Raw genomic sequence first — 11,259 nt, forward strand, 5'->3', positions numbered from 1 at the left:
TTGCTGCCAAGGGCACAGTCCGGGCTCGCTGCGTACCTTGCACAGGCGGATGGCGTTGTTGAATGCCTGGGCTCGGCTGTAGAAGTGCACGGCCTGCTTGATGTCGTCCTGGCTCTCGTATTGGCGCGCCAGGTGATAGGAGGCTGCCCCATTCCCCGTTTCATTTGCTATTTCAGATGCCTGCAGGGGGATTATATAGCTTTACTTCATGCCCATGCTCCTCCCAGGAATGAGAACTCTGGAAGCAGATGGAAGAAGTCTGCCTTACCTTCTGAATATTGCCTTGAAAGCAATGGACACGGACTAGGGAAAAATAATCCTCAGCCAGTGTGTAGTATTTTAGTGCAGATTCCATGTCTGACTGGCTCTCCAAGTACTGTGCCCACCACTTCCACAGGCTCCTGGAAAAGCAACAGTATATTAACTTCAGAAAAAAAAAAGCTGCCAGAGGCTTTTTTCACTCCTAGAGAGCTTGAACTAAAGACTGGATGYATTTTTTAGAACATATGCTTTTACCCCAACCCAAGTGTCACAATTGTAAGGTCTGCACTACACAGGAGGTTAGCCTGGATAACCAGTGTGGCAGTTCTTGAGCAAGTGCAGCATAAACCTGAAAAGCTGTGGGAGGGTCACAGTGGATAAGGCAGGGGTTGAATGAGACTGAGAGGATTCACACTCCTTCATCCTCGCTCTCATCAAGAGTTGYATTTCAGACCTGACAGCCCCATGTAGAAGGAACAAGCTTAGCACTGACTTGTCTTTCATTTTGTTGACATAATTCTCCAGGGCTTGTAAGTCTTCAGAGAGCATTCGAGGTACCTCGAACCTGTGTGTGTCTGACTTCTCATACCTGTAGAGAAGAACAGATGTRAAATGACAGCCTCCTTATTAGCTCACTTTCTGTGTAAAACATCCATTTAAGTCTTGTTTGCCAGCCATCATCTGACAACACTGGCAACAACTGCTTTAGTTGTGTAAGTAAGTTCATTGTAAGACCAGTTGCAGTCCACCAGCACCATCAAAATATAAAAGTTCAATGGTACTGCCAGGCACTTGGAATAAGGGAGGTGTGATCTTGACAGCACAGGAAATGCTTTAAAAGTGCTAGTGATGGCCCAAAGAAGTATTCCAGGAAGTTCCCCAAGCATCAAACAGCTGGCTGAACAGTTCATGAAAGCCCCAAGATCCACATTGTGTCACCCACTGCAACATCAGCCTCTGCCACTGCTGGGAGATCACTGCCCTTACCCCAGCATCCACCTCTCCCCACCCCACTGCCCACCATGGCCATCAGAGGGTTTTCCTGAGCACAGCAGAACTCTGCTTTGATTCTGAACAGAACTGGCCTTATTGAATGATGGTGATGGGAACTTTCACATTGGAAAACTCATAAAAAAAACAAGATCTGAAACAAGAAATAYGAGACAACAAAATGATGCTCCCCTAACTCCCCATGGGACTCAGCGGTCACAGGAGAGGACCAGATACCAGAAGCAACCAAGTCCAACTAGATTCTGCTCCAGCAGTTGTGTCTGGGGCTCTCAGGAAAAGAGAGCCTTTCCTTTTTTTGCTAGGAAAAGCAAATAAATGGTTTTGTCATGGTAAAGGAAGGAAAACATGGCAGTGATTTTTCAGAGACAAACACAGGATTGGATGATATGAGTGGGGTTTAGCTACTGGCCCTGACAGACTCTTCACCTTTTCAACACTATACATTATTTGCATGAGAGGGTTCTGGGAGGTTTCACTGGGAATGCTTWCACTCTGTGAGATAGAAGGCACCAGAAACAGGAAATGACTTGAATTGATTTTTACTGGTCATCATCAAACATCCTCCTTTGCCCATATCCACAGGAGAAGGAGGCTCCCAGTACCCCAGACAGCCCCAGCTGGTGCTTACTGGGTGAGTGCCAGGCTCTGCTGCCCAGTTGCCTCCAGGTRCTTGGCGTAGTTGTAGTAGGTGCTGCGCAGGTGAACGCGGTCGTGAGCCTCGGCYGTTTCAATGGCTTTCTGCCACTGGTTGGAGGCCTGGTATAACTTGTTCAGGAGGTCATACCGTTTGGAAGCCTTGTAWAGCCGCTCTGCATCCTCCTGGAACACCCAAAATACCTGTCAGTCCCRACTGCACTTCATGTAAGTCATGCCAGGCACTGCACCTCGGAGCAGTTTATTAGTGCAGGGCATTGCAATGCAATTAAAGCAACAACMGTTCAGTCAATACATGTAGACTGGAATAGCACATTATTGGGAAACAGGATGTTTATGAAAAATAAGGAAAGCACTCAGATCCTGACATTTATTGTACAGGATTGACTGGGAGGGAGGGGGGTGGCATGAGCAAGTCATCRGTGATCAAATGCTGTCATCAGGACTGTGAATCACCAAAATGGGAACATGTTTAGGTGGGGATATAGCTACTGCCCACCCAAGAGTGAGGCTTAGGAGAAGGTCCTGGCATTCAGGGTTTGGGRATTAAGGTGCTCCAAGCCAGGTAACCCCTGTGACCTCCCAGCAGGTCTCAGAGGCAGTGATGCTGTTTGTGGACAACTGAGCTCCATTCCTGAGAATAAATGCTATTATTTTATTTTATTACAGAATTAGAACAGGAGGGTTTTGCCGAGGCTGACGCAAGGGCAGCAAATTTGGAACTATTATTTTTATGCTCTGAGAGATACTAACTCCCGTGGAAGGAGCATTTTCCTGCTCCACCCTACTGCTGTCCAGCTGAACACTATATTTAGTAAATTGAGATTATCTGTCCAAGACAGAAAAATAGTTTCTGTCTCTTATTGTTTCAAATTTAAAAAAGCATAGAAAGTGGRAAAGGAAGATGCCTGCCCTAGGATTCTGTGAGATGGAAAAAAGCAGTAGAACTCCATTTGTTTTGCTATAGTTTCTTTCCAYCTCTACAAACAGATCTAAATATCCAAGAGAAAAAGCACTGACACTTTTCAGCCTCATGCCTTTCTCTGCCAGTAAGCCTTTACAAACATTTAGTTTGAATTTTCTTTTCTTCCTTAACTGAGAATAGTTACTTTTTGTCTCTCTGTCTCTCTCTCTCATACTCATCAAATAACTGTAGATTGCAAATGACCTTTTCAAGCCAAATTCTAATTATTTGGCCATTTTCAAGATTTCTTTGTCTGCGAAGTCCTTCCAAGAGTTGAACAATTTGCACTGATTTTCTCTGAACTTTTTCCAGTTCAKCAACATTTTTTCTGGTAATGAGCTATTTAAAGGGTAGAAGTCATCATTCCAGCTGTAGCTGCCTTGAATGCAGACAGGAGTTACCAAATCCAGGCYCCATGATGCGGCGTCTCCTTAAACATGGCCTCAAACTTATTTTTGCTGTCACAGCATCTTGCTACTTTTTATCTAATTTAGTATTTCCTGTAGACTGTGGGTTATTTCATAAATTCTTTCCCAGTTTTTCCCTCTGACGGATCATATGCCTGGATTTCTCATGGGTCCCAAACTAAAAATTTCTGGTTTTCTTAAGGATCATYGATRAAGACATTAAATGAGTGGAATACACACACTMAGTAGCACCAGTCAATTTTCAATCCACGTAACAATGCTGGTCTTTAACCCAGCTTAGACCTCAGTTCCTACTGGCAATCAAGGAGAATGAAGTCAGACATAGATGCAAGGTCCACTTGGAGTGTGTTTGCTGCCAGGTTGGGCTCCAGATGGAGGAACGAGAGACAGTTGTTACACACACCAACTCTAAGGAACAGCCAGACCTTGTCCTCTGGCTGAGCTGCATCCAGCCAAGTTCCTGCTCACACAGTGGGAGAAGCTGGGATAGAAATCTGGGTGACCAGGCATCCCTGGGACAGCACAGGCAGTGAATGTGACTGACCAGAGCTCTCCAGCCCTGYAGGAAAAGTCTATTTTGCCTAAACTCTGTCAACAACCTCAGGCCAACCCTCACTCTGTGGCAGCAGACAGCTCTAGCCTTTCACTCTAGAAGCAAATCATGTCAAAATAGAATTTTTGTTTCCCATATCAGACCTTAAAATATGTTTGTTGAAACATTTTAACTATAATAAAATACAGCCTTTTTCTAATCCAGTGAAACCTAGAATGATTAAGCTTGGAAGAAGCTTATGCCCCAACAAAGCAGGTTTTTGTTAAAWGTTTCACACATAAAACATCTTTAAAAGATGTTTCCTTCAGTCAGCATTTTCTTTCACTCAGTAATTTTCCACAGTCTGATATAAACTCTTCACAGCTTGGCTGTGGGATTTACCAGCATGCCCAGCTGGATGGCCAGCATAGCCACCCTGGCCTCCTGCTCTGGCTCTTGTTCAGCCTCCCGCAGTGCCTTGGCTCCTCTTGCATGACCCATGTGCCCCAGGCAAATTCTGGCAACATCTAGTCTCTGAGTCTTCACRCACATGCGAGCCATGTTCTCCCAGACCGCCTCACTGCAGGAAATGGGAAAGAAAAGGAGAGCCATTATAGTGTCACCTAGAAGGCAGGTGAGGTGCAAGGACAGTGAGTGTGAAAGGAGTAACCATCAGTATTTTGGGAATRGGGTGAGTGTAACAGAGACTCCAGTTGTGTGTGAATACTGAAGATGAACAGAAGCAGACTCACACACCAGTCAGTTCTTGAGCTGAATGGCCCCAACCTTAAGGAAATATTGTGGGATTACAGTTACAACTCTGCTCTGGAGACAGGCTGAGACAGCTGGGGGTGTTCWGCCTGGAGAAGAGAAGGCTCTGAGGAAAACTTAAGGGGCTCCAGGAGAGCTGGAGAGGGACTTAGGACAAGRGTCTGGAGTGACAGGACAAGGGGGAGTGGTTTTAAATTGAAAAAGGGGAAATTTAGATTGGTATTAGGAAAAAATACTTCCCTAAGAGATTGGTGAGGCCCTGGCACAGGGTGCCCAGAGAAGCTGTGGCTGCCCCAGCCCTGCAAGTGTCCAAGGCCAGGCTGGACAGGGCTTGGAGCAACCTGGGATAGTGGGAGGTGTCCCTGCCCACAGCAGGGATGGGCAGAAGKAGATGGTCTTTAAAGTCCCRTCCAACCCAAGCCAGTCAGTGATTCCATGTTTGCATGTATATAAACATTTATCACGTGCCYATCACTGTGGTTCCTGCCATAGTTGCAACYTATAGACAGTCACAATACTTCAATGCTGATGTTCCAAAATCAAAATTAAAATTATGAGAAAAGTCTTAACCTCACACTAGAAGTCTGGAGTAGTTAAACAGCTATTGGGAGCTCCACTGTTGTATCCACTAATAGGGAAAGATGCGTAAGAAACAAATTACCAACCAACCATGTTCTAATTTAAAACTTGCATAAAACTGGCAAAAAGAAAAGCTTTGTGATGCTCAGAATGAGAACTCCTCAGGGCTATGAGCTCGCAGTGAACACTGCAAAGTCCCCTGTCCAGGCAAGGCAGGATAGGCTGAGGACCATGCTCCAGCTGGAATAACTAGCAGAATTGCTCAGAGGACTACARCACAACTGACCATCACAGAGTGGGACAAGCCAAGAATTTCACAGATTCCATTCACATTGAATTTAAATCAATATATTTGGCTAATAAAAACCATGAGCACTCAAAACAAGGTTTTTACAGTGTCACCCTCAGCAGAGGTACAGTCTGTGCAGTTCTCAGGCACCAACAGCACAAAGTAAAGATCTAAATTACAAAAGCAGGAAAACAAGAATAATAKAATAGAATGACACTTCAAGTCCCACCACCAAATTCCCTTCCAGTTTTCCTAGGATTAAAATGTTTTTCTGTTTCCAGTGGCAGTGGAAAAGCCCTGCACAGAGGAAATGGCAGAAAGGGACAAACTGGGAAGCAGCGAAACAGGTGAACCACAACGTGCTCTCCAACACATACACTAAGGAAAGGCACAGGAAAAATTGTTTGCATAATTTACTTTAGAATTACAGCATCTTTTATTTGCAGTGCAACCCAGATAAAGGTTTCAGGTAGTAAGTGACATAGACTTCACTGAGGACAAACAGTATAGAGAAAATAAAAAAGGCATAGAAGTGATAAATCAGGGACAAATTTTAGATCAGAGGTGTTTCTGGGTTAGAAAAGCAAAAATGCATGTCTGAGTGCTGCCTTTCTTAGAACCAAGTGGTGTTCAAACACAGCTTCCTCATGCTCTTCTCCCATATATCCAAGGTGCCCATATGGGAGCCAAAAGGAACAATGAAATAAAGCATGATAATTTCAGACCTGGAAGGGCCTGACAGAAACCCATGCTAGATGCTTTCTGTGCATCACCACTCAATACAAAAATGCTGCCTTGTGTCAGCAGATCAATTTCCTAATTTCTRAAAAGTTGGAGCTGGTTTCTCTTTYATTCCAGACACTATTCTGTATCTGGAATTGGGAAATGTGGGAAAAACACCTTTAAAGAACACTGATGATTAACATGGTGTTAGTTATGTTCACCTGGCTTTGACCAMCACAGCCAGTGAGTTCTGTCCTTAGTAAAAGCTGCACAGGCCATGCCTGGGCACAGCTGTGCTTCACAGCACATGAGGGGAAGTACATTTTCCAAGCTCTGCCATGTGCCAGAAGAAGCTGCCAACAGCCACTTGGTTCTGGGTGAAGGAACACACATCTGTGCTGGGCTTTGTCAAGCTGACTAACAGCGAGTTTCTGAAAGGAAATCAGCAGCTTCATTTTTCAGAGCTCTGGCAGCTCTCAAGTCCCTCTGTGCAGGAAGATGAGAGTTCATGGGCTTGAACAAGCGAGCGGATGAGAATTCTTATTTAGACTACAGGGAGTGGAAACTTTTGAGAGGAAACAGACTACACAGTGTATTTTAAAGTACAAAGTTAAAAGATAACAGTGTGCAGAGAGCAGGACTTAAGAGACGTTGCTCATCATCTCTCAGCTGCATTATGCTTTCCTGGATGGCAACAACTCCTGCCAATGTAAAAATTCAGCCAGAGCTCCTGCCCCTATGACTCCTCTTTGGTAGCTCTTGCCCTCCATGCACCTGCCTGTGGGCCACCTGGTCACCCAGATACCTCTGTYGTGAGGCACTGGAGATTTGCCATCCCACTTTTCTCCTCCACTCCAAACCAYTGGCAAAATGAACCTGAGAGGTTCTGGCCATGGGTATGCTGGGGGCAGCAACAAACTCGGAGATAGAAACATCTGCAATTCATGTGCTCTGCAGTTGTTTTTATTCTGGCAGTCTCTGCATTCTGCCACCCCAGCGGGGCAGGGGGTGAGTACACCMGGCTCGAACTGCACCAAAGACACTGAATTTAGGAGTGCTCACTCCAAATGAGTCCAAGCAGAGCATGCATGGACTCACTCAGCACAGAGACAACAGCAAAAGATAAGAGGGACACCTAAGAAAGGTGTCCCTGGCCATTGCAGAGTTGGCACTAGATGGTCCTTAAGGTTCCTTCCAAACCAAACCATTYCATGATTATAAGATTCTGACATGATCAGAGCAGCTCACCAGCACAAGAACCTATGGCATGTGAGACCACTGACTCCCTCTGAGTATTCCTTCTACTTCTGCCCTACAGAAGCATCTGAAGGAGCATTTCACCTAAGGAACCCAGCCTTGCTGTGCCCAGAGGAGTTCCCATGCCTCACAGGGTTTGGTTAACAGCTACACAGGGCAAGGTCTCAATGGAGCTGCAGCAGAGGCTGGTTCTCTCCAGTGGACACATCCTTCACAAGAGGGAGGGTGCTCTGATAAGGTACATGGAGAAGAATGGGTAGGGAAGAGGAWGGAAGGGGATCTGGGAGCATTCACAATGTACTTCCATATGTGTCTCTGTGTTCCAAGACCAACCTCAGCCATGAGATTCACAACCTCTGGCAGACACACTCCTCCAGCACCAGGGCAAGTTTTATGAGCAGATGGATGTTGGTCTGGTGAAGTAACAAGAAACAGGAGCTGCAAAACAGATTCACTTAAATCCCTGGAAAAACCACAGTTTATCTCCCAACAGCTGCTAGGGTAACAAGAAAGATGGATCTGTCTATGCATCCCTAAAAGGGAGAACTCTCCTTTCCAGGCCTGGCCTTAACTGTCCATATGAAATGCCAAGTGATGGCTCTCCCTGCCCTCAACTCTGGCTCTGGAAATTTTCTGTTCTTCCCCTCCTCCTCCTTTTATCCCCCCRGAAAGCTTCTCACATCTGTACTTCCTCAGCCGAAGCTGGAAACTCAATGAAGCCCAGGTGCAGCAGCAGTGGGAGCAGAGCCATGGGAAGGCATCCCAAACACTCCAGGAGCCCCAAGCACCCCACCAGGCACAGGGAYACACCATCCCCTGCTGCATCCCAGGCTCCCCAGGCTCCAGGCCACCGTGCCACAGATCTGGGAAGCAAATGTTGACACATCTTGAGTGGACACAAATTTTACAACATATTTGATGAAAGTTTCCTTGCTTTGTATCAGACCTTTCATATCTGTTTTTCTGGAACTTTATTTATAGCATCCACAGTTGATCTCACAAACTCTTCTGTTCCCATGTATTTTTTCATTGCCTATTTAGCATGGAAGTTTAAAGAAAAAAAATGGAATATTGTTTAGAAGTGCTGGAGATTTATATGTCTGAAGCATCTCACCGAAAAACCTTTTCTCCCTGTATTTAATGGGCTGTATTTGGAAAATGAACACTGACCAGGATCAGGGTAAAAAAAAACAACTGTCTTTTCAATTTGGGCCCCACTTTGTTGAATGGACCCTATAATATAAACATTATATAACAAATTATTATTGCATCCTATGTTGTATGTTGTATTATAGATAATAGAACCACAGAATGGTTTGGGTAGGAAGGGACAGTCAAAATCATCTTGTTACAARCCCCTGCCATGGGCAGGGACACCTTCCACTAGACTGGAAAACTCTAAGGACTTGAGAAAATTAAGATTTATBTGATAGAACTAAATTAGGTTTGATGCTTTTAAAATGCACTTATGGGACTCTGGTTGTRTCATTCCATGGGACTAAGACAACAAGGAACTAAGTAACAAATGTAAAGTTGTAACGGTTCAATGAGACTCTTGACAGTGTGAATGACATTGTATGAGCTGCTCTGAGAAATGTCAGGCAATTTTCATCTGCGATCCAAACACTGAAAGCTGATGAAGCTACTCCTAAAAACTCTTCCCTGGCAAAACCAGAGCACTCGATATAGAACCACCAGCTTTACAGAATTATCTATAMTATCCCACTGAATACACAACTTTGTTCTTAACTTACCTTCATGAAACTAACACCAAGAGATTGGTCCATGACATAAACCTCTTGTGCCTCACAGAATGCAGTGAGTGCTGCAAGTGCATATCCTGCTGCCTGTTTGCCAGCAGAGAAGCATTCATCAAGGCAGTTTTTTATCAAGGATCAGGATTCCCATACTGYTTCAATTAGATATTAGGGAAAATTTCTTCATAGAAAGGGTGGTCAGGCATTGGCACAGGCTGCCCTGAACAGTGGTGGAATCACCATCCCTRGAGGATTTAAAAGCTGTGTGGATGTGGCATTTGGGGACATGGATCTGTGGCCAGGGGAATGGTTGGACTTGATCTTTCCCGACCTTTATGATTCTACGATTAGAGTGATTTGTTCAGCCTTTGTAAAATGTAATTGCATTTTTTTTAAAGTTACATGAGAAGAAAGTTTGGGCCCTGCTGAAAATACACACTCAGGCTTCATCAAATTACAAAAACCAAATGGAGGGGGAGGGGTGGGGAAGCAGAARTAGGTGTGTGACTTGTCCCTAAAAGTAAATCTCTCCTGACGTTATCTMTATATAAACATCATCTGCCTTGCTCCTCATTCCCTGGCTTATAATAAACACAGGACCACAATAACAAATAATCCAAGGGGTTTAAAATATGTAAACATGGTCATCGCTGATAGGAAATTTCTTTGAAGAATGGCAGGCACTGGTGTGTTTATACTGAAAGTTCTAAACCCGGAAACATACAGAAACATGACCAATCACAGGAAAAAAGAGAAACCAAAGATGCTATATTGCTCTCAAGGGRTGAAGATGCTCAAAGTAATTAAAGCTTAATTTGTTTAAAGATTAAAAATTATCAGAGTGCATAGAGGAGGGTTGAGTTCATAGCCAGSTTAGTACATTCAACTCCAGTAGCTGAAAACTAATTATAGGCGCATATCAGCTTTACTGAAATTTTCCTCACTTCTCTCATCAACAAGTCYTGAAAATAAAATTTGCCAAAATTTTCAGACCATTTTATCTCTGTATATCGGGTCAGGGCAGATCTGTATCGGGTTGGTTAGGGGCAAAGCTTCTTAGCTGGTAAGAAAAAGCCACTATAAAATTATATCAGTTTCTAATCTAATTGTATTGCCAGCCTCTCAGGTGTGGCRGTGCCCAATGACACAGGTCTGTGCCAGCTCTCCTTAGTGCTGAGCGGATGYTGTGCCTTCAGTTCACCGTGTACGACAAAATGCTACACTCGTGCGGTATTTGTGCAGCCTTAAGAACTCTGCCAGGTTCAGCTCAGGAAGGGCATACCCAGGCAGTACCCCCAGAGTCCCTGTCCTCGTCGCGGTGCTGCCAAGGCAGCTAATGGCAACAGCAAACAGCCTTTTGGGGAGCCAGCCTGGGCAAGACCGCTCTGCAAACMGCCCGGTTCAAAGAGAGTTTGAAATGCCCTCAACAACTCTCTTTAAGCCGTTCATCAGAGCAGCCCCTGCCTGCCCTGTGCGAGTGCATTCCGCACTGGGCTGTCAGCACACGGCAGCACTGCCATGCCCTGGCACCGAGGGGTGGGCAGCTCCCGCCAGGCTCTGCCGAGCCGCCAGCGCTCCCGGGACTGCACCCGGGATCTCGGGCTCGGGCTGTGCCAGCTCCGCATCGGCGCCGTGCGGTGACTGCCAACCTTACTCACACCCCAACACTTGCCTCAGCCTTTGCAGAYACCCACAACTGTTGTTGGGCTGACCATCTCGAGATTTTATACTTCCTATTTATCTGCCACGGTCCCTCCTCTAGCAATGCAGAGAGGACACGGACATCAGGACACCCCGGCAGCGCTTTCGTCATGCTGTCCCGCAGTGAACCCCAWTATTGTTTTGCTCCTAGTAAAAGGTTATTTCAAAATCCCTCTCCTCAATCCGCTTCCACAGAGCTGATGCTCCGAGGGCTGAAACTGGAATTTCCTTCTCTCCTTTTCTCGCAAAACTCCGCTGTGCTCCCCGGGCTCCCCGAGACACTGCGGGTCCTGGCAGCCCTGCTGGGGGCAGCGGCGACGGGAGGAGGCGTG

The 11,259-nt window shown here is 45.6% G+C and overlaps 1 protein-coding gene across 4 annotated transcripts in view; it reads right to left on the bottom strand.

Annotated features, from left to right (window-relative positions):
• IFT140 (intraflagellar transport 140) overlaps positions 1-11,259 on the bottom strand; it is a 100,900-nt gene that overhangs the window by 5,556 nt on the left and 84,085 nt on the right. For all 4 annotated transcript variants that reach the window (XM_057382822.1, XM_057382824.1, XM_057382821.1 and 1 more), the window contains exons 19-23: positions 4,253-4,430; positions 1,901-2,091; positions 755-850; positions 269-401; positions 37-180 (exon numbers count right to left, since the gene is read on the bottom strand). In XM_057382822.1, coding sequence (XP_057238805.1) covers positions 37-180; positions 269-401; positions 755-850; positions 1,901-2,091; positions 4,253-4,430 — 742 coding nt within the window. The remainder of the gene's footprint in view (positions 1-36; positions 181-268; positions 402-754; positions 851-1,900; positions 2,092-4,252; positions 4,431-11,259) is intronic.

Source organism: Malurus melanocephalus, unplaced genomic scaffold (genome assembly GCF_030028575.1).
Source record: "Malurus melanocephalus ecotype Western Australia unplaced genomic scaffold, MMel_1.1 scaffold_588, whole genome shotgun sequence".
NCBI lineage: Eukaryota > Metazoa > Chordata > Aves > Passeriformes > Maluridae > Malurus > Malurus melanocephalus.